This window comes from Eumetopias jubatus, unplaced genomic scaffold (assembly GCF_037043125.1).
Source record: "Eumetopias jubatus isolate StellerSeaLion01/CBP00866 unplaced genomic scaffold, mEumJub1_p1.0 scaffold_2, whole genome shotgun sequence".
In the NCBI taxonomy this organism is placed as follows: Eukaryota; Metazoa; Chordata; class Mammalia; order Carnivora; family Otariidae; genus Eumetopias; species Eumetopias jubatus.
The window spans coordinates 49,448,055-49,474,816 of NW_028274808.1; the positions used below are offsets into that span (position 1 = coordinate 49,448,055).

The following is a 26,762-nucleotide window of genomic DNA, read 5'->3' on the forward strand; positions in this document are numbered from 1 at the left end:
AACCTGCTTCTCCCTCTCCCACTCCCCCTGCTTGTGTTCCCTCTCTCGCTATGTCTCTCTCTGTCAAATAAATAAAATCTTTAAAATAAATAAATAAATAAATAAATATAGGCATCATGTTTTGACAGCCATTTTCTTTTTAAATCAATACATGGTATTAGTTTAGAAGATTCAGTCACTTTCTACCCCACATTTCTAAGATTTCAATGGCAAAGAGCTTTGAAACCCCTCCCTGCCATCCACCCAGACACCAAAGCATAGCTTTTCCAGATGTGCTTCCAGATTCTTGGTGCTGGAGGGATACCTGAGGTCCTGTGTTCCTTCCCCAATCCAAATGCAAGACCACAGTACAGACTCAACAATCTGACAGCTGGAACCACAACTGGACAGAAGCTGAGGCCCGTACTATTCTCTCCTGCCACCTGCTGGCCCTTCCCATCAGGTCTTGTTTCAGCAGGACAAGAGAATTCATTTCCAGGAGGCCTCTGCCACCCAGAAGGCCTCTTAGAGGGGAAGTGGGGGGAGTTTCCCTGTCTGTAAGGGGAAAGCTTGGATGACTTCCAGTGGTTCTTACTCAGTCTAAGAAAATCGTAACTTTGCAGATAACAATGACTGGAAGAGACCTTCAAACCTGTTCTAAGCCAGCCCTCGATTGATAGCTCACGGGCAGCCCTGGTTTGGCCCAGCAGTGTTGAATAATCTTGAGCTAACATATACAAATTTGACTTAAAAATCAGATTCGTGATGTAATTTGCTATTGGATAGTCACAAAGTGGTAAAGCTGAGAGCAGCCTGTAGGTGAGTACATCCACATTTCAGTCACAAGACACGTCAGTGATTAGAGTACAATAGTACCAGTCACAAAAGGCCCACACCTGCCTTGTCTACCTTTCTAGCCCCCGCCCCACTTCTAGAAGAGCTGGCCGCTGGGGAAGAGTGAAGCATCGGGGGAGAGCTGGAAGAAGCAGTGACCAGTCAGACCTGAACTAGCAGGTGGGTTGAAGTTTAGAATTATTTTTGGGATTAAAGTTTTGATTTAAATGACAACATTTTTAATACCTAAAAGGAAGTTGTAATTTTAAAGTGAATCTCTTCCTATTTGGGGGCACTGGGTCAGAAAGTCACGGAATCTGATCTATTGGCCCAAGACATCATCAACGGGTGGACAAGAGAATCCAGAGTTCTGCTGAAGAAAGACCTGGAAGGAAACCACCACTTCTTTTTTCCGGTCCTATGAGGTTCAGCCCCTCAGATGACTCGGTTAATAAAAGCTTGTTTCCCCACGGCGATTGTTGGCCCGCGCTGAGAAGCAACTGCCCCCCTTAGGAAACTCATGCGTGGTGTGTGTACGCACTCGCCCGCCGCGCCAGCCCTCCTTCCCATCACCTGCCTGAGCCCACAGCCTGGAATTAACCTTGCTCTTGTTCTCGTACTCCTTTTCCAGTGGGCAAAAGGAAGCCCAGAGGGGACAACTGGCTTGTGCTAGGCCACATAGAAAAGGAGCTGAGTTTCATCCTAAAATCCACACTCCTAAAGGTAAAATCCATGGAAATGGTGTACGGTGTATGGCTCCCTTTCCTTCGTGTTCCTGTGCCTCTCCTCACCCATACTAGATCTTTCCTCCCATCCCTTACGTCACAGGAGGAAGAGGCGCTGGGACACAGGTAGCGAAGGTCGCAGGGGGGTTGGGGTGAGGACATCTTGAGTTGCTTGAGGCCAGTTCTGTCGCCATCACCTCCTCTCCCACCCCCAAGCACCAAACTGAGATGAAAGCAAGCAGCTCTCTTCCTTGTGTTCCTTCTCCACTGAGCGCAGACTGACCTGGAACATGGGAGTTCATCGAGAGACAGCCTGTCCAAGCGTACATTGTTTTGTGGGTGGGGACACCAAGGCACTCCTCTCTTGATCCTCTCCATTTCAGAACTCATTACCTGCCCCTGAGCCCCAGAAACCAGGTGTGACATCTGGGAAGTGGCTGGGCATTTTCTTTTGGATTAGATGCCCCAGGAGACAAAGGCAGAGAGAAGCCCCTCTCCCCTCCCTCCTTAGCCGAGGCGCTGCTACATCCAGGCCCAGGTCAGCTGAGTCCAGAAAGAGAAATTCTACCTTTGATAAAAACCGGTAACACTGGTTGCCTCCAAGAAGGGGAACTGGGAACACATCACTCTGTACCTTTCTCTTAAGTAGACTTTATTTTTTAGAGCAGTTTTATGTTTGCTGTGTAATTGAGAAGATACAGAGCGTTCCCACTTACCACCTACCCCCGCACCTACACAGCCTCCCCCACTATCAACTTCCCACCAGAGGGGTACATTTGTTACCATTGATGAACATCCACTGACACGTCATCGTCACCCAGAGCCCAGTTTACCTTAGGGTCCATTCTTGGTGTACATTCTATGGGTTTGCACAAATGTATACTGACATGTATCCACCATTACAGTATCCTACAGAGCATTTTCATTGCCCTAAAACTCTGCACTCTACCCTTTTATACCTTTTGAATTCTGAACCATGTATATCTAATTCATATAAGGGAAAACAGTTTAAACATTCTTCCCAACTCAGAATGCCAGGAGATCCTGGGGTTGGGGGGTAGTCCTCGAGTGGAGGTCATTCACAGCGCCTGGAGGCAGCTGTGGACAAGCCCAAGTGAGGGAGGGTTTGTGTTTCCTGTACTTTTTAATCCCTGCTATATGAGCAGTTGTCTGAATACAAGGGAGGAAGAAAAAGTCCAGCTAATCAATGTATTGTTCTGTTCAACAAGGTTTTACTATGTTACAAATCTTCAATCATTATCTGGTTTTAAACATGGCGGATAACACCTTTCACCATGGCAGAAGAGGGACCAGGCAGGGCCTCACATTGGGGGTGAGGGGCAGGAACATAGATGACCTTCTCCCTTCTTGGGGAAAAAGGAAACATTTTCTAACCACAGGCATCCATAAAGCTTTCTTTGTGACCAAATTTAAGTTTTGTCTCTTTGAGACCTTCCACCCCTTTCCAAAGACTTTTTTTTTCCCTCCCATGAAAAATGTTAATAACATCCCAGAAAAGGCCAGGGAGAAGGAATTTCACAGTCCCTGAGCAGACGGCTCTAACTTCAGCTTCTCCTGCAGCAAAGGCAGTGGGAAGACTGGGCTGACCCTGGGCAAAAGCAGGGGCAGGGGAGACGGGGCCTGGCAGGGTGGTGGGAGAGGCCACAAACTTCCTACCTGCTAGGAGCTCTGGAAGCACCTGGGGGAGACTGGGGCATGGTGGTGGGTAGGGATTGTCCAGGGGATGCTTGCACATCCAACATTCACACATCTTGACAGCAGCTTTAGGAGATCTCATGCCCATTTTGCAGATGAGGAAATGAAGGCTCTCAGAGGTGAGGTCTCAGCAAACAGCAGAGGCAAGGAGAGCAGGCCCACACTTTCACAAGAGGTCTGGAGCAGGACTGTCAGCACAGAGGTCCCCATGGTGACATTCTTATACAAGCCAACGTGTAGTGGCTGGCTGAATGTGGGCAGGTTGTCATTCTCATTGATGAGGGTGATCTTCACCTTAGTGTAGCCCACATGGTCAGACACACTCTCTGGCAAAGAGGTCAAAGTCATAGCGGTCCATGGTCTCACAGTCCAGGGGGACGGCCACCTGGATGTGAATGTCCGCTTTCCCTTGGACAGAGGTAGGGAGATAATGGGAGTGCTGGGAATCGTCCCCTACCAGATACACCTTGAACATGCTGTTCAGGCCCAAGTTCCATTACTCTATATGATCTTCCCATGGGCCATAGGGCAGGGATGAAGGAACACTGGAGCTTGGAAACCCCTCCAGAGGAAATGGGAGTTCAGAGTGGTTGACTAAGCCACCCAAGGTCGCACAGGACATTGGAGGCAGTGAGGATACAAGTCCAGGCCCAGCTCCCAGGCTGGGCTGCCTTCCAGGCCGGGGGAAGCAGGGTCAAAGCATCCCCCAGTAGCAGCTCCAGTGCAATCTGAGTTACCAGAGCAAACAGAGAGTAAGGCTGAGCACTCCAGAGCCACATCCGAGTGAATGCCAGCAGGTGAAGCCAAGCAGGGAGTTGCCCCGAGGAGGGGAGGTTTGAACTGGCTTTAGGAATGAAGGGAGAATGGACTAGAAGAGTTTCAATGATTAGCAATTCTAGTTTTGAAATAAGTTACATAAGCCTCGTTGATACTGAGGACGTTAATGATAAAATGAAAAAGTTAAGAGTCCTGAAGTGACAGAACAGAGCTAAGGGCTTCACAGCTGAAGAGAAGTCTGGCAAGGCTGAGCTGGGTAAAGGGCACTGCCTCTAATAGTATTTGTCTCTTGACCTTCTTCAGTCTGTAATTTTGACCCATTGAACCTGGATTTGGCCGAGGAGCCAAAAAGGTTCAAGACTAACGGACCAGCCTTTGACAGCTGACAGATCCTATTCTCAGAAGCAGATCCCAGGAATCAGAAGCAAATGTTAGCCTGGTCTTTGCGAGGCAAACTGCTGAAGCAGAACCCAAAATACCAGCAGGAGTGCGGGCGCCTAGGCCTCAGCCAGGCAGGATGTGAAATGTCAGGCCATTAGTCTTATATTTTTACTGCAGTGGTTACAGGATGGGGTTGATGTAGGAATGAAAACGCATGCTGACTTAGGAGAGTTTTTTGTTTTTTTTTTTTCCCAGTCTTAAATATCGACACCCACTCACCAGGTTCGGGAACGAGTAAACGCTACAGAAGATATTAAGGGTGAACCTTCATTTCCCTTGGCCTCCATTCCTTGGCTATCAACACGGGCAGAAAATGCCAGGTCAGTGCCAATCGGTGCATGCCAACAGCAGAGAAGTTTATTTCATCTGGCTCCGGGGCAGAACTACAGTCACAACGACTAAGGTGGGAAGTTCCTCAAGTAACTGATACTGTGAGATCAGAAAAGCAGAAGGAGGCCATCAACGTGAGCCAGAAAAAGAGGTAAAAATCTATTCTAATGACAAACCATGCATAACACGTGGTGTGAGATAGGTATTTGTATTTGCAGTGTATTCCTGAAGCCACCAAGTAAATGCATGGACCTCTACATTTTTGGTATGAAAATTCTGGTTTCAACTTATATTCTCCATATTTGAGTTTACTCAAACACCGAAATCCAAGAATTCTCATAGCTAAGGCAGTTAAAACCAAAAGGATGTAGGTATTGCCCTGACTAGTGAGAAATAGGACTCAAGAATGTCTTCTAATAATCATTGAAGAATTCAAATATGCTTTTGCGGCTGGGAGAGACACTTGAATGTTTCTGTGGCTCCCTCTACCCCAAGACCTCCCCCTGCAAACATACTCAGTTACAGAAAAAGCACCACCACAGAAGGGGTGAATCTGTAAATAACGCTGGTCCAAAGCTCCTACATTCATCAAGGCTACCATTCCAGGGCGCCTGGGTGACTCAGTTGGTTCAACTTCTGACTTCAGTTCAGGTTATGATCTCGGGGTCATGGGATCAAGTGATGAGCCCTGCGTCGCGCTTCTTACTTGGCAGGGAGTCTGCTTCTCCCTCCCTCTGCCCCTCCCCCACTCATGTTCTCTTTCTCTCAAATAAATAAAATCTTTAAAAAAAAAAAAAAAAAGGATACCATTCCAGCAAGTCTTCAGAAGTGTAGCCTCATCCTGGTCAAAATCTGAGCAGACCCCTAAGAATTCTGGAAGGCGGGGTATCAAGTTGTAAACTTCGAATGCTAGTGCTCAAACATCATGGTCCTTGAGATCCAGGCTTTTTGCTTCTCTTCCTGAATTCTCAGGCAATCTTCCCTTCACCCTAACTTGCTCTTTTCCTCCTGGTAAGGAGCAAAACTGACCGTTTGAAGGGCATCATTTCAGGCAGCCAAGAACCTCCTTCTTCCTACTTGCCTAAAAGAGGTATGCACATCCCATCAGTGAGAGAGGCTTGGGGAAGCAAAGTGAAAAGTAAAATCTCACACACACACACACACACACACACACACACACGATTCTACTCAAACTATAAGCTTTTATTGTATTTTACATATCATTCCTCCAGGACGTGATGAATATGCAGTTGGCATCTTCTCGTTTGTGTAGTGCGCCTAAGGCCTCCTGCCGCATGCCAGGCCCAGGCGAGCAGAGAAGAGCTCCAACTGAAGCTGGAATGGGAGGCTGCCTGGGCGCTGGCAGTGGCCTCATTTCTGAGCTGTCACACTTACTGGATGGAGTGAGATGGGCTGCGACTGACACTTAGCTTGAAATTTCAGTTTCTAATTTTACACTTCTGATTATAGGACAGTTGGATTGTTCTATAGTCTACTTTAAGATCAAAAGGTTGCCCACTCACTGGGATTTGTTATTCACAATGCTGTATTTGAAATCAAACAGAGACAAAGCAGGCTTCAATATCACAGCTCAGGAAAAACTGGAAAGGAAAGGTGTTCTATTTCTGTGTCCTGAGCGGTTTTCCCCAGAACCTGTTCTAGCCCAGAGAACAAGGGCTTTGCCTCTCAGATGCAAAGGTGGCAGGGAGAGCTGGTCCCCAGCTGGAGGCCAGAGCTGAATTCTTTCTCCTCCTGCTCTGTGTACACCCGACACCTTCCTTCCTGAGTGGGGATATCATTGGCACTGAACAGTTTAAAGGCTCACCAAAAGCCGGGCTTCAAGAAAGTTAAAAATAAAACAACAAAATAAACAAGGGCTACTGACAGGGTTCAACTAAAGCTTGTTGCCTATTCTGCTAAAGTCCACACCTTACAGACTTCGGTAAGCTCCCCAACACGCGTTCCAGCACCAGCACTGTGACGGAGCGCCCTCGCCCAAAGATCGTGACCCCAGATCGACAAAGGCCGGTAAGAAATGAATTCTAAAGCTGTAAAAGAGCTGAGCTTGTGAAGCAGATTAAATAATGCGACCCTCACTGGCATGCAGATCGGAGCAGGGAAATGAGACACAGTTGAAAAGACACACCCTCACAATGCACGGATTTGATCACAGGCACAGTTCCTAAAAAGAACGATTTGCAATTCTCCTACAGGTAGTTTAGGAAACATGTCACTAGCAAGAAATGAGATGGTTTCAGCGGCAACAGTGTGACCTGTGGGCACGGAACCAACGTCAAGAGAAAAGGTCCTTGTTTTTTTCTGGGACCACGGGCGCTGGGGAGAAGACTGCCCCCCCGCCCAACACACACAGAGGCAGAGGAAATCAGCACAGAGCAGCTCAAGAAGTTCGAGAGCTAGGAATTCAACTTGGGCAATTCAGAGGAGAGGCTTTGACACTTGAAACTAATGTGAGGTGTGAATTGGGAAAGGTTTAAAATTTGGACCCCAGGATCTCTCACTACCCTGAACATAGACGTCTGTTCCAGAAGTGTTAACTCTACCTGCCGTAACGGGGGGTACAGAGGAGTCCTTCAGAAGCGGTGGCAGGCTGAGGTAACACGGGTGAGGCCAGAGACAAGCTCTCCCCATTCTAGATGTTGGCCGCAGCGTGAAAGAAGTGCCTGTGGTGCCTGGCAGGAGCCCTACCAGCTTCCACTCAATCCACAGAGGGCTTGGGAAAGGTCATCCACTTCGGCCCCCTGGGCATCTGGAGGGGAGACACACATGGCCACGAGGGAGGAGGAAGTTCTAGAAGCTGCCACGTTGAGCCTTGGATGGACGAGGTTTTTTATAACCGGATCACTCCAAAACCAGCGTGGGGATGGGGATAATGAGCAAATTCTAAGAGTTCATATATTAATGTCCTTCCAAATAAAAAAATGATTCTTTATTTTTACATTTCTAAAATCACAGAACTCCAGGCTGAATGTTCTCTCTCTCACACACACACACAAAATCACTAATTTCTAGAGTCATCATATGGGAAAAATCTCCCATATCTACCTCTTCAAAATCTGGCCGAGTTATGCTTCAGGGAAATTTTCCAGTTCCACCCCACACACCAACTTGGGATAAATAGAAACACTGAGGTCGTTTAGTTTTACCCACAGTTCCAAAGTGCTCTGACAGGATAACTGTCACCGGGTTAGAATACAGTTAGGAAGAATAAAGTTGCATGTAGAGTTCTGGGTGTGGTTAAAATGTGAATGTGAGCGCCTCCTGACCTGCAGGCTTTGTTCTCTTCTTCTTTCATTTGTTTTGTTTTGTTGCTTCCTACCGGGATTGCAACAAAAACATACCTTCTATTCAGAATCCCACTGGAGAGTAGGTGGTTCAGATGAGTAGTCCTGTTACATATTAAGTTACTGGGCCTACAACTGAGAAATCTGAACTCTGGGGATACAACTCAAAGTAAATATTGTCTCAAGGTAAATAAACAAATTACTTGGCTGGCTGGTGAAATGCTTCCTTCTAAGATCATAACCCCAACATGGGACGTTTGCTTTCTGCATGTGCATCCCAAGACGAAAATCAGGTAACCTGACATCCTCAAAATGATTCAGATCATGCCTTCCTATTTCTCCCCTCAGCGCTGAGCAACAGCTCCAGAGCCTCGAAGTTGTCACGTATGTGGCTTGGGTTACTCGGCACTCAGGTAAACACTGCCACGTGCCTGACCTTGACTAACACGGACTACTTCTCTAAGCACAATGGTAACTAGAGGGAAGGCCCTCGCTCAGAGAAAGGATGCGGAAGGTGGAAGCCAGGACAAGGGGAGAGCTGAGGACAATGCTCCTAACAGACTCACATGATACCATGGGACGGGACTACTGAAGCCGGCAATCTTCTGAAAATATCACTATCACCGTCAAAACCCGGAAGCTTTCTTGTTCTAGTCAGGAAATCGGGGCCAAGGGCAACGTTCGCATACATTGCTCACTGATACATTCTTCTTAACAGAAGTGAAGCTATTTTAGGAATATGAAAAAGCTTCTCAAGACATCTGTTCTCAGGGACAGACCACAGTAACAAATACTTCTCAGAGCTGGTCTGTTCTGAAGTCTATCCCAAGAACAAGGGCAGCCAACTGTCATGAGGTACCAAGACATCTTTCAGCAAAAATATTTTCACTTTCCTAAAGTTATATGCTGTTTTTCAAGTCCAAATATATTATAAATATCTGATCCTTTTCCGTCGGCAAAAAAGGGAACACTTTTTTTGTTTTTTAGACTCCAACGTTGGTAATATTTGTGTAGAATGAAGGTAGAATTTTAGTTTTTTTTTTTATAACTCCAAACACAGATGAAATCAAACCGTCTGCAACTGTCCCAAAATTCACATCTTTCAAAGGTCCTTTCCTCCATTCACATGAATTCATCTGAATCATTGCCATCCTGTAGGAAACAAAAAAGTGAAACTATAAAAGCCTTCAAAATAAATAACTCAAATTTTTAAAAATGTACACAATGAGTCTTAAGTAACGAGCTTCCTGATGCGTAACTGCAAAGTTCAGAAAGTAAAAGTAAAAAGTAACATCATTAAATTCACTCACCGCTTCTCTATCTTAAAGTAGGAGTTGTTTAGACTAGCTGGATTTCTATGGTGTCATTAAATTATGGCCTGACTCACACAGCAACAAGTGACCAACGGTTTCCAAATGATGAAGTAAAGGCCCACCTGCCCTAGGACAGGATGTAACAAGTGTGATGAGAACAAAATGTGATCACTCCAACAAATGCAGCAAAATATGAATCCAAACAGATCCTGCCTCAAATCCTTATGCCAAGGATGCTGCCAATAGGTAATTAGGCAAACACATTTTTGGCCTACATTCCATTATTTTGAGCCTCAAGGTTGTCACAAGATGGATTTTTTTTTTTTTAAATAGGAAAAGTGATTAGGAAGCCATAGGCTAGGTAACAAGTTCAGTGGCCTGCCAAGTTTTTGATTAAAAAACCTTATACGATGGTATACAGTAGAAAGGCCCTGATTTTATTGTGTGGCTTATAGACATGTCCTAAAGACCAAGGACAAAAGTAGAGCCCCAGACTTCTTTTTGATCTATTGCATACCCTGAGAAAACGGCCCTGGATGCCAACATTCACTAAGTGTCTAAGTTTGGGACATCAGCTTGAAAACGTCATAACCTGAACAAAGCACTTGCTGTAGCTTCTCTTTCCCATGGCCTGATACCGGAGCTGAGAGAGAAGGGGAGGGCTCAGGCTTCCAGGTATGTATGCTCTGCTCCTCCTTAATAGCTCTTATAAAAGATGGGCCAGGAAACAGGAGATCCCAGCAGGAAACGCTGGTTTCTGAGGTCTGCTTTGATCGCCGGTTTCACTCAGTAGTTCTCTGTGCTTTTCGTCAAGGAGCACAACGAACCAAGACCACGGCAAATATGCCTTAGATAATTGTATGAAGAGCAAGCTCATGTTGGTATTCTATGCACAAACCAGAACTGTGACTGCCTTAGAGTCCTATGCTGAAATTATAGCATCAGAGATGTTCAAAGAGTCACCATCTATCTTGGAAGGTCAGTATTAGAACCCAAACACCGAGGTGGAAAAATGCTCTAAGACAATTTGGATTGGTGACAATGAAAGTGTGTCACTCCCGATAAAGGCTGTGAGTCAGATTTGCAGAGTGTCTACAGATCTGTATTTGGGGATTACAGCAACTTTTAAATAGACATCCAAGATCCAAGACTTTATTTGGATAATTTATTTTATTTTTTTATTTTTTTTTAGAGAGAAACAGAGTGTATGAGTGGGGCAGGGGGTGGGGAGGGGCAAAGGGAGAGGGGGAGAGAGAATCCCAAGCAGGCTCCAGTGTGGAGCCCAACGTGAGGTTTGATCCCACCACCCTGAGATCATGACCTGAGCTAAAATCAAGAGTCGGACGCTCGAATGACTGAACAACCCAGGTGCCCCTATTTGGCCAATTTTTATATTTAAGATTCCCTTTAAGAGTCAATATGTTTTTCAATATAGCAAAATAAGTTTCCTGTCATCCACCTATAAAGTGATAAACAAATAAAATTGTATTGAAAGGAACTGTTTACTGATAACAAATTTAAATGATTAGGAAGAAACTACAGATTGAAGACGATTAAATAGGAGAACAAGAGCTCAAAATTAAAACCAACTTCAGAGTGGAAGACTAATATTTTTCCTGATGAATTTATATAAGCCACATGAAAACTCAAGTCCTATCATATATAAACACAGCTTTAACTGAAGATCAACTGATCATGCAGCCAAACTGGATCATAAAAGGTCTGTATCCCCTTAAGAGAAGAGGGTTACAAGGAGAATGAAAACCTATTCTTTGGCAGTATGGGGGGAAAGCTGTAAGAGTCCTTCCACTGCAAGACAGAGTAAAAACTCCCAGTGCAAAACTTCCCTGGAAACATGAATCTGATTGAAACCTGGAGCTCAGGGACAGGGGAGCAAACAACAGACAGAGAGGAACGGCAGAAGAGTTAGGAGTCCTTTGGTCTATAAATCTGACTTGCTAACCCTGGAGCTTTTTTTTTTTCTAAAGATTTTATTTATTTATTTGACAGAGAGAGACACAGTGAGAGAGGGACCACAAGCAGGGGGAGTGGGAGAGGGAGAAGCAGGCTTCCCGCCAAGCAGGGAGCCCGATGTGGGGCTCAATCCCAGGACACGAGCCAAAGGCAGATGCCTAACGACTGAGCCACCTAGGCGCCCCGCTAATCCTGGAGCTTTTAACATCTGTCGCTACTCAGATCATGTCTGTATATTTGTGTGTGTGTGTGTGTGTGTGTGTGTGTGTGTGTGTGTGTATTAATTCCAGAAGAATGTCCAAAATTTAATAATCCACAATGATGGAAATGAAAATGCCTAAGATTAACATAATCCAGGTGCCCAATTTCTGCTAGAAAGTAGCCTCTAAATCACAGAAGATTTTTAAGCAACAAAACCGCAACAAAGACATTAGACTGAGGGTATGTTAAAGACTTCTGTTTAAATGTTAAGCTGTTTTAAGAGTTCCAAGAAATCTAATAGTAGATTCCAGAAGAGATTAAATACATATCACCATTAATACTGAAACTCTGTGGGAAAAGAGCAGTTAAGGGCTGTATCGACAAGAAGTAACAATGACCATTTATATTCAGAGACTAAGGAACAACTTTCACATATATGCCCTTGTTTAAATTCTAGTGCAGACCCAGGAAGTAATTAAGTCTCCCTTCCACTGCTGATGAATACTCCTTCAGAGAGGTTAAATAACTTTATTAGGCTTATCCATGTAGTAAATGATAGCTTAGGGCTCTAACCTTCAAATTCAAGGTGTATTTAATTACATAATGCTACTCTTGAATTTTTCAGGAATAAATTACAAAGCTACATCTCTGACTCACAAAGGAGCCTCATAAATTTAGTTCTTCCCAGAGACAGAAATAAGAATATTGTCCTTATTCATTTTTAGAAGGACATCGAGATATGAACAAGGTGTAAAATCCTACTAACAACCCCCACTGATGAACTAAATATGGGGTTTGACTAGATGACCTTTACGGGATCTTAAATTCTGTTAATTATTTCTAAGCATCTAGAGCAGTAGTGTGTAATATTATTTTCTGTGATGGTGGCAATGTTCTATTTCTGCGCTGTCCAATATGGTGACCACTAGCCACATGTGGCTAGTATGACTGAGAAGAGTCTTTAAAGTAAATTAAATTTTAATTAAATTTAAATGGTCACATGTAATTAGTGCCTAGTATCCTCAACAACAAGATCTAAAGCATACATAGCTGCCCCCTGAACAACACGGGTCTGAACCACACGGGTCTACTTCTACAGACCCTTTTTCAACAAATATAGTTTGGGACTGTAAAAGTATTTTCTTCTCCCTATGACTTTATGGTCTTTTCTCTAACTTACTTTATCGTGTGAACATGGTACATAATACATATGATGTATAAAATATGTGTCAATCGACTGTTTATATTATGGGTAAGGCTTCTGGTCAACAGTAGGCTACCAGCAGTTAAGTGCTGGGGGAGTCAAAAGTTATATGGAGATTTTTCAACTGTGTAGGGGGTTTGGCACCCCTAGCCCCCTTACTGTTCAAAGGTCAACTGTATTTATAAACTGTACTATAAAACGTGCAACATAGCAAATATATCCACCCAGTTTCGATTTCTGCAGCCTGTTACATAATAGTTAAATTGAGCTATCTCCAGACACTTCAAAATAAATTTTGGGAAGAGAGTATTCATGGACAGTAAGTCCCTGACGTAGTTCCAATAAAATAATTAGATGCTGATACTAAGAAAATTCTTTCAGTACTATAATCTGATCTCTATTTCTCTTTGAGGTCCTGAGGAACATGAAATCAACCAATGTTGTCACTCAGACTGCAGGTAAGATCTCAGGGTTAATACTTTCATTTTGTTTTTTAATTGAAGGTGAGAATTTTGTTTTCAGTTGTAATATAGGATCTACAGTAACACTAATGTAGAATTTTAATGAGGGCCCTTCTGCATGCCACAACTAGGGAAGGGGAAATAAGGAGCAGGAAAGTTCTGTTAACAGACTGCACGTCATAACAGAGCCCGATGATCTCTTTCCGTGAGGTGACCTGCTTAAAAACACATTGCCCCTCTTTCCCTCTTGCCCCAGGGAAAGAGGGGCAATGCCCAACAGAATGCACTTGAGCATATGATGGTTCCCAAATCATGTCAAGCCATCAGCAACATGTGAATCAGTACTGGCTAGTCACTTGATTATTAAAAACTCTTGATTATTTTAAGGTACAACATTAAAACAAATAACTTGAACATACCTGATTTGAAGACATATTCTCAACTTTCATTAGTGATGAATAGCTCCTAAAAGAAAACAACACATTTAAAATAAGGTTATCCAGGGGCGCCTGGTTGGCTCAGTCGGTTAAGTGTCCAACTCTTGATTTTGGGTCAGGTCATGATCTCAGGGTGGTGAGATTGAGCCCCACGGCAGGCTCCGCATTGGATGTGGAGCCTGCTTAAGTCCCCCCTTCTCTAAAAATAAACAAAACAAAACAAAATAAGGCTATCCAGCCAGCAAGTATTTCATGAACATTTACCATGTATCCAGCACTGCTGAGGGTCTTTCGAAGGAAAATATGATCCCTGCCCTCAAGGAGATTGCAACAAATATCTTTGAACAGTGAATAAGATGTGCACAGCACTTTACAGCTTACAAAGTGCTTGCTCATACTCATTTCATGTCACTTCCACACTAACTGTGAGGTAAGTGGCGTTTTCAGATGAGGAAACCCATCTATGGCCAAGAGCAGACAGGACTCCTTGCTGGGGACGGACTGCCCAGACTGCAGAGGCTATAGGAACTCACGAGGAGATGCACCAGCACAGCAGCAGATCCGGAGAATGGTAGGAACAAAGGCAAAGAGATGGTATTTATAATGACATCTCAAGTCAATTCAAGTGAAGTCCGAAGACAAAGTAGCGGGAAATTAGGCTGGATGTGTGGGGCCGGATTATGTTGTCCTAACTGCGTGAGCTAACACAACATGATCGGCAAGAAGCCACAACATAAGATGGGAGCAGAGGAGAGACATATGAGATTCAACAAGCATTTATTAAATATCCATGAGGTGTAAAGCCCTGTGCTAAGCCTGGGTGGAGGATGAGATGGGAAGAAAACAGAACATGATGAACAAGACAAAGCCTAGCCCCAAAGAGCTTACCAGGAGAGGAGATACGACCTATTCAGCCATAAGTCTGCAAAAAGTTCAATTAAAAATACACAAAGAGACAAAGGAAAGTGAGACCATAGAACACCAGTGTTTAATCTGTAGCAGACAGAAGAGAGGGAGAAGGGAAATTAAGGCAAGGAGATGAGTTAAGAGTAACAGTATTTACATTTACCATTTACCAAGTATCCTTTTTTTGCTAGGACCTGTGTTCTATGCTTCATAGATTACTGCCAATCCCCCCAACCACTTTATAAGGCAAGGGAGAGTCTCATGCCTACTCAAGACACAGGAGGCAGAGCGGGGGACGTTAAGGAAGTCATGCAAGCTCTCCCAGCTAACTAGTGGAGAAGCGAGCCTCTGAATCCGCGTCGGACTCCTGAGCTCACACTCCTGCCATCATGCTCCATCCAGTCTGTTGCAATGTTCCTCTACTGAGGGCATGAATCCAGGCTGTTAACAGCTGTCCTGGTAAGACGGGATAAATCTGAGAGGAATCAATGATGACATCAAGGTTTCTACCTTGGGTGATTTGAAGAAAATAATGCTACAGTTGAGAGAAATGGGCAAATGCTGCAAGGAAGGTGTGCTCGGTGTGGGGCAGGTTGCATGTGAAGGAATGGTGAGACATCCAAGTAGAGAATACGAACTGTAGAAACGGAAAACTGAGAACGAGAGGGAAGGAGAACAGTCCCAGTTTGAGACAACCATCTGGGAGACGTTTGGAGAGAAAGATTAGGCGAAGCTTGTCGGAGGAAGTGGTATCTCTAAGAAATAGCCAGGTAAGATGGAGAAGCTGCACGAGCAGAAAGAGAGAGGCATGCTGAGCACAAAGTGGTTACAACAGGGAATCTCAATCCTGGCTGCATTTCAAAATCGCCTAATGAAGATGGGCATCCCCGAGCTGCGTTCAAGAACCACTGGGTCTGAGAGCCCACTTCGATGAAAGCCACATACAGAGTTACCCTTTGTTAGGCCATGCCTGTCCTCTGAGCTCTGTCCCATTCATCCATCTGCCTATCTGACATTTTTTTGGATACCTCGAGGTATTGTCAGATTCATATGTCCCTTCGCAACTCATGGTCCCACGCCTGTTTGGTTCTTTCCCAGCATCCCCTGGGCCCAGAGAACAGCACCGCCATCCATTTCATCTCACACACCAGAAACCTAGGAGTCACTCTTTTCCCCTGCCCGTCCCCTCCATTCGATCTAGCTTCAAATCTTGTGATTTTACCTCCCTGGTCCACTTCTCTCTACCCCTCCACAACACTCCCATATTCCAAGCTACTATCACCTGTCTTGTGGACAACTAATAGTTTTCTAACTGGCCTAGCCACCCCCCACCAGGTTCCCCTTCCACTCAGGTCAGCAAAGTGAGCTTTCCGAAGCACAAACCTGATCATGCAACCCCCTGCTTAAAAGTCTTTGATGATCTCACAAAAGTCTGATGAAGGATGAAGACAAACATGACACCAACAGGCCCCGTGTGCCCGGGCACTTTGATCCATGCATTCCCTCACTCCTGGGTTCCATACATTTGGGCCTACCTTTCTAGTCCTGGGTTCTGCCTTGCTGCCTCTCGCACAGAGTCTTTCTTTGCACACCTAGTTCCCTCTGCTTAGAGCCCTCTTGCCACCCATCCCCCTTTTAACCAGCAAACATAGTTCTGATCTTAGCTCGGACATCACTGTATCAGAGAAGCCAATCTCTGTTATAAACATCCGTAAATATATTAACCAATCACTCACTGCATATGCAAAGCACCGGATCACACATAAAGGGATGCAAAGATGCATATAAGTGCCTCTTCGAAGGAGTTTGCCATTAAAATGGAGAGCTAGAGCACAAAGAGCATTAGTTATAGAAGGCAGCAGTGTTCGTGCGTGAGGGAGAAACCAAAGAAGATCTAATTAAAGCAGTCATTTCTACATTGGACTACATCCTCTTTTTAATCATTGGTCTTTTACCTTTTCTACATGTTGCCACTAAACTCCTCCTACGGGTCTACTTCTTCCTAACATCCTAGGACACCTATGATGGCTCCTTATCACTTACAACCTGAAACTCTGTACTATGCAAAACCTTTTAAAATCACTCTCCGATGTGCCTAATCTTTTATTCTTTTATTTGCCTATATATGACCTTGACTCTGGCCTTGCCAACCCATTCCTTTCTTGCCTTACAGGCAGTACGGTGTGGACCTCAGGACTCCAGACTTGAGTTAGAATTTCTGCTTTGCCACTTATCAGCTATAACTTTCCACACATTAACCATCTTTTTTTTTTAAAGATTTTATTTTATTATTATTTTTAAAGATTTTATTTATTTATTTGACAGAGAGAGACACAGTGAGAGAGGGAACACAAGCAGGGGGAGGGGGAGAGGGAGAAGCAGGCTCCCTGCCGAGCAGGGAGCCCAATGTGGGGCTCCATCCCAGGACCCTGGGATCATGACCTGAGCCGAAGGCAGACGCTTAACGACTGAGCCACCCAGGCGCCCCAACCCCCCCCACATTAACCATCTTGCTAAAGTCATCTTTGTCCCCAAATCCAGCTCAGGTTACTTGTCCAAACTGATGATCCATTCACCTGTGAGTTGCTGTTTTACCTGGGCCTGGTACTTGTCTGACTTCAATCACCCAAGCCTTGGGTTCATATTTCGACCTCCCAGACTCCCAATTTTTAAATATCTCTATCTCAGGTAGCCACAGTCCCTACCTTTTTCTTTTCTGATTTGTTACTCACTTATCCTCTATTAACTACCTTTTTGCTTTTTCTATTGTTTCTTCTGGTTTCAATATCCACATGGTGGAGCTTGATTTTGATGTTGATGTTTGTTACAATACCACAAAGCCCAAATAAGTGAATACAAGACGAAACAGAGCAGGTGAGCTTTCATTTGGATGCAACCACACATTCCACTACAGAGATGAAACGACGCAGCCAGGACACACTGAAGAGAGCCAGGGATGCTCTTCCCTAGCACCTGCTAATAAATGATGGTGTCCACTGGGAGACTCACAGGTAACCTGTCTAAAGGATTTCTCCAAATGCCTGCTCTCTCAAACCAAATGTAGACTGAGTAGAAGCTGTTCTGCTTCTCTCACTCTCAAGGTCACATCTAAGACACCAACTACTCTAAAAACCTGTGTTGAATCTCTGCTATTACCTCATCTTAATGTATGGCTTGCAGTGTAGCAGTCACAGAAAGGAAGGAGGCTTCTTCCCTACACCCCAAACCCCATGAACTCCTAGGCTCACAGGGCATGTGTCTAAGGAACTAACGAGTAAGATGGGTAAGTGAGAATATGCAAAGTCTAAGGAAGGGGAAAATTTTCACAATGGTTTAGATGAAGAAAATGGTGAACAGATGGTGTTAATATACTGCCCTCTCAACAACCCCAAATATTTCTAAAACCTGTCTAAGAGGATGTTCCTTATGTAGACCTATTTACATTATCAGATCGTTACAGTTTCTGCATGCTGAGGAGTAAATGAGTAAAGGCTCATCGGCAAGAACAAGATGGAGTTCTGTCTCCAGGGGTTATCATTCCTCGCCTCAGAGCAGGAAGTCGTGCCTTCCACAGGGCAGGCTGGGCTTTGTTCACTGCTGAGCTGAGGGCCGAGAGAGGATCCTGACTAGAGCTCGGAGAACTTGGAGCTGTATAATGGCAATTCCATCCATTTCTTCTCCCAGTAGACATTAGAAATGAGAGGCTTACTGCCATTCTTGTTCAACAAGTTGAGAAGAGAAAGGGGACAAGAATCTAAATAATGGTTTTAGAATTGGAGGGAAGTTGGATATCTCCGGATATGAGGCTGTTGAGTATTTCTTTGCTGAAATCATCTGGAGGCATTGGGGATCACTTCCAGGATAAGAATATCTCTTGGTTTCTCTGCAGAATCCCCTTCAGACTCAAAAGTCGGTTTCTTAGGCAGTCGAAGCAACTAAAGTGGACATCCCCTACCAGATGGTCCAAATAAAAGAACCAGCTGCTGGTGAAAGCTAATGAAATTGTCATTGTCAGAAAGCCAAGTGAAAGACTTGAGAATGAGAAGATTCTGTAGGCCCAGCATTTGATCTCTTGGGTGGAAGAGTCAAAGACAGAAACTAAGGTGATGTATAAAGCACTACCAAGGTATAAAAACAGATTTTAAAACAGGTCAGAAGCTTAGAGCTTGTGGCTGGAACTTCAGGACCCTTAGAGCTTGTGGCTGGAAGCTGCAGGACCCGGCACGCAAACAGGCAGGTCCCTGGTCTGTCGCTGCGTGGCTTCCCCGCGCTGCAGCCTTTCCTCTCACCCTCCCAGCTTCAGCAGCTTGGGAAAGCAAATCATTGCTGTGGCACAGGTTTCACAGAAATGAACGCATCAGCTGTTTCTGGTTTTCTGAGAGCCACGATCATTTATTAAAAAGAAAGCATCAAGGACAAACTGTGTAGAAAAACATGAACTAGAAAAGTGATTTTCCCATTTATTCCACTTACATTCTCCTTTTGATATATATGGGCCAGAGTGATATAGGATAAAAATTTGTGTCTGAGAAAACAAATGGAAAAATTACAAGTGACGAGGGACAGCTTAGAAAATGGGACTGATTTAGATAAATTTGCTTTTGAGGCAAAAATTTCATTCAATAACAATGAGAATTTCTCCCCCCTCAACTTATTTAAGTATTTCACGTGTTGTTGATACTATAAAAGAAAATCTGGGCAATATGCACATGGTGTTTTAGTTTAAACTAATAAAATCAAATATACAAAATCCCCTAAATTTTACTAGTACACAGCTTGATTTGAAGCAAAAATGAAATGCATTTTAAAATGAATTCCCGTATCTATAAATTACTTGATTCATATGGAATAAATTTTACTTTAACGCTGAATAGACTGAACAGAGGCAGAAAAGAGTGGTAATAGCGTGTTGCGAGCTTGAGAATCAGACAGACTAGCTCTGTGACTTTCGGCAAGTTACTTAACTGCTTGTCAGGCTCAGTTTCCTCTTCTAGAAAATGCAGGTAATAACAGTATTCGCCTCATATTGGCTATTGTTAGGATTAAATGCAATAATGGAGCTAAATATAGTACAGGGTTTGGCAGATGACAAGTGCCCAAAAACGTTAGCTATTCTTTCTCGTTAAGTTTTTAAGTAAATTAAGTGATATTATATTCCTAACATATTATGTTTCTGAACAAAATTGTTAGATCTGTAAAGGGCACAAGAAGGTATGTTTTCAATCTTTTCCCCACTCTACACAAAAAACAAAAATGAATAAGCTACTCTCAATCCTACATTGCTCAAAATTCCACACATTTTACTGCGCTGATTGAGCTGATAATTTTTCTTTCACTCACAACACAAAGCAGACTCGCACTAGCTCAAACCAAATCTGGGCATTCGTTTGTCTTGCGTCAGCAGATTATAACTCAGGATAACACTTCCGGAGTTCTCCATCTGAATATATTTTAAATGAAGCCACTTATCCTGTTTCAGCAGAACCCCCAAAGGAGCACATGCATGCAGATAACTAAGAAATACCAGTACTTGATCATTATACCTACGTTCTGACCCAACAACCTTTCTAATCATCCAGTGTATTCCAAGGAAACCGAGTCAGGACATGGCAAGACAGCTCATTTTGATCCTATGGCACTCCCAAAGGCACAGCAATACCTTTTCTTCCCCCCATTTCTTTTTGGTATACTTAACACAAATGATATCTACGGAGAACTGTGGGAAAATCTAGAAATCCTGTGAGTAGAAGTTGCAGGATTAAATTCCCTCTTTGACAAAGAAAACCCAGGAGTCTCTTTAGGTATAAATATACATCTACTACAGATTCAGTGTGGTGGGCAGACTAATGATCCCATAGATATCCACATCCCAATCCCCAGAACCTGCAAATATGTCACTTCATCTGGCACAAGAGGCTTTGCAGATGTGGTTGGGTTAAGGATCTTAGATGGAGAGGTTATGGATTGTCTGGGTGCGCCCAAAGTCACTGCACTGGTCCTCAACAGTAGAGAAGGCTGTGGTCAGAGATGGGGCTGTGACTCTGGAGGGATGGTCTCAGAGATGCCATGTGGCCAGCTCTGAAGATGGAGGAAGGGGCCACAAGCCAAGGAATGTGGGTGGCCTCTAGGAGCTGGAAAAGGAAACAGATTCTCCCCTAGAGCTCCAGAAAGGAACACAGCCTGGCTGACACCTTGATATTAGCCCAGAGAACCACGCTGGACTTCTAACATAGGAATGGATGGAACTGTAAGATAAGAAATCTATGTTGTTTGAAGCCACTAAATTTGTGATAATTTGTTATAGGAGCCACAGAAAACTAATACAGTCTGGATTCTCATACATCAGAAATTCAGGACTCTAGTTGTATTTTAACTACTATTTATCATTTGACTTACTTATTTTTGTTTATTTTTTAAAGATTTTATATTTTATTAAGTAGGCTTCACACGCAACATGGGGATTGAACTCACAACCCCAAGATCAAGAGTCACATGTTCCACCGACTGAGCCAGCTAGGCACCCCCTACTATTTATCATTTTAAAATGTAGTGCTGTGGGGTAGGCCTCATTACATTAATCACTTCTAACTTATGAAAAAAATTTTTTATTTTAAAAAGCAGATTTTAAGAATTACTAGCATTGGGGCACCTGGCTGGCTCAGTTGGTTAAGTGTTTGCCTTCGGCACAGGTCATAGATCCCAGGGTCCAGTGATTGAGCCCTACGTCAGGTTTCCTGCTCAGCTGGGGGTCTGCTTCTCCCTCTCCCCTCTGGCTCTCAACTCCCCCTACCCCCACCCCTGCTCGTGCTCTCTCTCTCGCAAATAAACAAATAAAACAAAAAAAAAAATTACTAGCATAGGGCTTCAGAGCTAAGACCACCTTATTCAAGTACCTCAGCAAGTCAATGTTAAATCCTTAATATAACATCTTGTCTTTTCCTGAAGATGTTTACAAACCGAACTCTAAAGATGGTTTATCTAAGAATAAAATTAGCTCTTTTATTTCACACATACTCATATCCCGTCCCTATAAAAGGGCGTCATTTGACCAACGCATGAGCATAACTGCCTTTTCCTAGACCATCTCAGGCCCTGAGTCTGTTCTCTGTCCTGCCCTCCACCAGTATATCCTTCCTACGGGCTGGTCCCTGATGAAAATCAGCAGCAAGGAATCTCCAAGGTCAACACCAATACCACAGCTCTGACATACCTAAGTTCGTCCATTTCCCGCTTCTTCTTCATCTCTTCCTTCTCTCTCCTTTTCATTTCCTGAATTTGGGCTTTTTTCTCATTCCTCTCTTCTCGGTCTCTGCATTCCTTCTCTGCCGCGAGGTCTGGGAACCGCTCCATTTTGGTCTTTTCTAATCGGTTCAGGATCTCATTCACTTTCTTCTCCACGGTCACAATTTTCACCTTTGAGGGAGATGGGAGGGAACATTATTGAATCTTTTTGTAGGTTTTCCCCCCCAGAACAGAGACAACACTTTCTAGGGGCCAAACAACCCAGCTGAGAAGGGATTTAGAAGGCATACATCATGCTGAGCCTTCAACAATGAAGGCAGGAGCCGGAAAAGCCCGGGGCTCCACTCCGCCTCCTCTGGCAGTGCACAACACTTACATCCTTCTGCCTGTGAAAGCCTATCTGTCCCACATCCATGTCGGCTGTTTTCTTCAGGTTAGACCACGGTGTATATACCACATTAACGTTGTTCATCTTGCAGCCTGCCAAGAGAGACTGTCTTCAACATGAGGGCCGGAGGATACTGCGTTCCCTCACCCACTGGCCAATTACCAAAATCCAACAAAGGGAAAGGCTTAGCGCAGACAGCCATTGAGGGATTCAAACCACCAAATACTTTTTTTTTTGAACCCACCCACGAAAGGCAAATGGTAAAGGTGACCAACACAATTCAAGCAATAGTGTTATGAAGGAAAGCAGGGGTCTGTGGATTAGCTTCAGGGACTTCTGAGACTCCCAAATACTGAAAACAAAATTTATGATACACATTTTTAAAAAAGAGAAATGGACCAAACAGGTTTCCCTCAGATTCCCAATGGAGTCCTTGATTCAGTAAAGGCTAAACATCGAGATAAAGCAAAAAGCCATGGTCTGGGATTCAAGAGACCAGCACGCGACCCTGGCACCAACACAAACCAGCTGTGTCACTTAGGGAACGGGCCCAGGGCTCCCGGAATCTCATCTGAAACAGGAAGAGATTGGACTAGAATTTTTTGTTTGTTTGTTTCTTTTCACAGTGGTAGTACCTCTTTTACCAAAGAAAACATATCAAAGTAATAAAAGCAGAGATGCTCTGGATGAAAGGGGTGACGGGTACCCCATACCCCATTCATTCTTCCTACCACCTCCACCTCACATTTCCCCTCTGCCCCGGACCACTTGTCAGGCAGCTTGAAGAATCCCAGTTTAATCACTGGCCCAACACTCTTTAAGGCCCTTTTCAGTATATTACATAGTTTATTAAATCACCACATACAGGGGCGCCTGGGTGGCTCAGCTGGTTGAGCGACTGCCTTCGGCTCAGGTCATGATCCTGGAGTCCCAGGATCGAGTCCCACATCGGGCTCCCCGCTCAGCGGGGAGCCTGCTTCTCCCTCTGACCCTTCCCCTCTCTTGCTCTCTCTCTCTCTCTCTCTCATTCTCTCTCTCAAATAAATAAATAAAATCTTTAAAAAAAATAAATAAAAAAATAAATCACCACATACACTGGAGAAAACTGGTGAATAACTGCTTACTTAAGTGATCAAAATTAACATCATCAAAAATGGAGCAAAATGGCACCATGTGACTCCTGATTGTAATGCACCAGATTTCACTTATATGTTATTCCTGACTGAAAATGCATGTGATTCTACTCAAGTGGAAGCATCAGACCAACCCAAATCACAGGATATCCTACAACTGGTCTCCATTCAAAGTGTCAATGTCTTGAAAGACAAAGAAGTATCTTTAGATTAAAAGAGATTAGAGACATGATGAGTAACTATAACATATGATCTTGGATCTGAAAAAGAAATGCTAGGGAGCCTGGGTGGCTCAGTCAGTTAAGCTTCTGCCTTTAGCTCAGGTCATGATCCCGGGGTCCTGGGATCAAGTCCTACATTGGGCTCCCCATGCTCTGCAGGGAGCCTGCTTCTCCTTCTGCCTGCAGCTCCCCTTGCTTGTGCATTCTCTCTCTCTCTCTCTCAAATAAATAAATAAAATCTCTAAAAAAAAAGAGAGAAAAAGAAATGCTATAAAGGGATAGTAGTGGGACAACTAGAAAAACTTACATATGGACTGTATATCAAATGACAGTATTCTAGCCATGTTAAACTTCCTGAATCTGGTCACAGTAATGCAGTTACTTAGACAATGTCCTTGTTCTTAGGACATGCTAAAGAGTTATGAAGTCTATAATTTTCCTTCAAATGATTCAGCTAAAAAAATGAATAATTAGAACATTAAAGAGAGAAAGCAAATACATATGGAAAAATTATTGAATCTAAGTGAAGGGCATACAGGAGTTGTATTTTTCTTGCAACATTGCTGTAGGTTTGAAATTTTTTTTTTTTTTCAAAATCAAGATTTTAAAAAAATCTCCATGTGTGTGGTGCTACGGGAGATCCAAACATGGACCAGAGAATGGGTCTTGTCTTCCAAGACTAAAGGAAAGCAGGTAAGTACATAAATAACCTCAATTAAAAGCAGACCTCTTCAGGACACCCAGGTGGCTCAGTTGGTTAAGCGTCTGCCTTCGGCTCAGGTCATGATCTCAGGGTCCTGGGATGGAGCCCTGCATCAGACTTCTTGCTCAGCAGGGAGTATGTTTCTTTCTCTCTGCCCTCCCCGCTCCCCCGCCCAGCTCTCGCTCTCTCTCAAATAAATAAATATAATCTTTAGGAAAAAAAAAAAGAAAGAAAAGCAGAACTCATCAAATGCTATTGGAAAGGTACAGGTAAAGTACTAATGCTGCCCTGAGAGGGCAGTGGTCACCCACGCTGGAAGAAGGGAAAGGCTCCATCAGAGAGGTTAATACAGTTTAGTGGTTAAGACAGAAGACTTTCAGATCAGAGTGACTTCAAATGCACCCACCACCACACTTCAAAGCTCTGAGACCTTGGGCAGGTTCCTTAACTCCCTTAAGCTCAGCTCCCTCATCTCTAGAATGAAAATAATAACGCATATCTCAGTAGGGTTGATAAGTGAAATAATCTGTGAAGTTTTAGCATGTAGTGCCAGGCGTGCAATTAACGTTTAAGGTTAGCTATTACTACCATTAGTACAACTACTGGGTGGACCCTGAACCTTAGCTTGCATCTAGACGCAGGACGACTGACAAGGCAGACAAAACTGAGGACAGAGGAGACAACATAAGCAGAAATATATGGTAGGAAAACAGCCAAAACATGCTTTGGCTGGAGGGTGAAATATGTGAAGGGAAAAAAGCCTGTAGTCAGAGCAGAGATGCTTAACTTCTAGCTTAAGAAGTCTGGACTTATTTGTATAATTAAGATGAGGCGTGTCATAGAAAGTATCTAAGACTTTAGAAGGCTTAATCTGGCAAAAGATTCTATGTATAAACTGACTGACCAGATTCTACAATGACAAACAAGTTTAACCCAATTTCCTTCGTTCTGAGAGCCAAAGGCAGTCTAGGAGGGGGGAAAATATTTTAACTGCACAGCAACGCAAATGGAGCATCCTCAGCATCCTCTGCTGTCAACTCATGAGTGAGGCTCCTGGGCTTAGCTCTTACTCTGCTAATTGAGCTCTCACTGTGGAAGGATGAAGTGGAGAACAGAGGAGGGCAGTGTCATGACTCTTCTGCCTTTTCTGTTTTCTCTAGAACTAGTAAACTATAAAGAGATTAAGAATAAAGAGGCCAGGCCCAGAATAAAGAGTCCAAAGACCCTTTAATAAAGTCACATCTGCTAGCCAGGGGCATGGAAAGGGGACAAGATCATGTGAAAGAGGTTGCAACACACAAGAGGATAATGATTGTTTTAATTTTATTATTTTTACTTTAATAACTGAAGCTCGTGACTGGAAACCTTAAAAACTCTGTTCTGCTCATAAAAATGGAATGTCCTAAGACTAACTGCAATTTAATGATTTATGGCGTTGAAAACCAGTGGCTCTGCAAGACCAGACTTCTTTCTTTGGCTAGGTATATGACTCGGTAAAGCTGCCCAACTTAGTCTTAAGTGATGGGAAGTATACTGGCCAGCTCTTACCCTGTAATCTCCAACCCTGGTACTTACTATCAGCTAAGTGTCTGCCCTCTATCCAAACCATATTTCTTTCCGACCCTCTGGATAATCTTTCAACCTCACATCAAACCAAACTTACCTCCGCTCTATCTAGCTCTGTGTCCTACACCCCAAAATCCAACCTACTAGCTCAACCATTATTAGCAGAACACCATCTCCTGGCTCCCCTTTTTAACTCCCACTTCCTCCCCCAAAATTGTCCTTCTTGACCTGTACCGACTACTGACCAATTAAATCTACTACTGACAGGGGCCCCTGGGTAGCTCAGTTGTTTAAACGACTGCCTTCGGCTTAGGTCGTGATCCCAGGGTCATGGGATCGAGCCCCACATTGGGCTCCTTGCTCAGTGGGAAGCCTGCTTCTCCCTCTCCCTCTGCTGCTCCCCCTGCTTGTGTTCTCCTGCTCTGTCTCTGTCAAATAAATTTCTTAAAAAAAAAAAAAAATCTACTACTGACAGAACTAAACAAGCACCAAACCCAGAATTACAGGCCTCCCCTAAAACAGGGCAATTGTTCTCAACCAACCCTCTGTACATATTACAATCTCCCGGAGAACACTGGAAAAATACAGATACTCATGGATCACCCCAGACCAACTAAATGAGATTCTCTGGGAAATAAAAAGATCAAGAGACTCGATACCTTCACAATATACAGGGAGAATAAAGTATGAAAGAGGAGAAGGAGAGAAAGAAAAAGTAAGAAACAGGGATACAGAGACTTGAGTTCTAGAATTTAAGGACAAATGATGGAAAGAAAGACATCACACAGCATTAAAAATAAAGCCATGACATACATCTCTTGCTTAGCTATTAACCTAACCTCATTTCCAAAAGCCCTCCACCTTTTTTTAAAGATTTCTTTGAGAGAGAGAGCGCATGCACACGCATTG

General features: G+C 43.8%; 1 protein-coding gene across 2 annotated transcripts in view; it reads right to left on the reverse strand.

Annotated features, from left to right (window-relative positions):
* Positions 1-7,718: 7,718 nt before the first annotated feature.
* CCDC25 (coiled-coil domain containing 25) overlaps positions 7,719-26,762 on the reverse strand; it is a 39,297-nt gene continuing 20,253 nt past the window's right edge. For both annotated transcript variants that reach the window (XM_088021000.1, XM_028114308.2), the window contains 4 exons: positions 22,219-22,322; positions 21,811-22,013; positions 13,677-13,722; positions 7,719-9,256 (listed from right to left, as the gene is read on the reverse strand). In XM_088021000.1, coding sequence (XP_087877126.1) covers positions 9,227-9,256; positions 13,677-13,722; positions 21,811-22,013; positions 22,219-22,322 — 383 coding nt within the window. In that variant the 3' untranslated portion in view covers positions 7,719-9,226. The remainder of the gene's footprint in view (positions 9,257-13,676; positions 13,723-21,810; positions 22,014-22,218; positions 22,323-26,762) is intronic.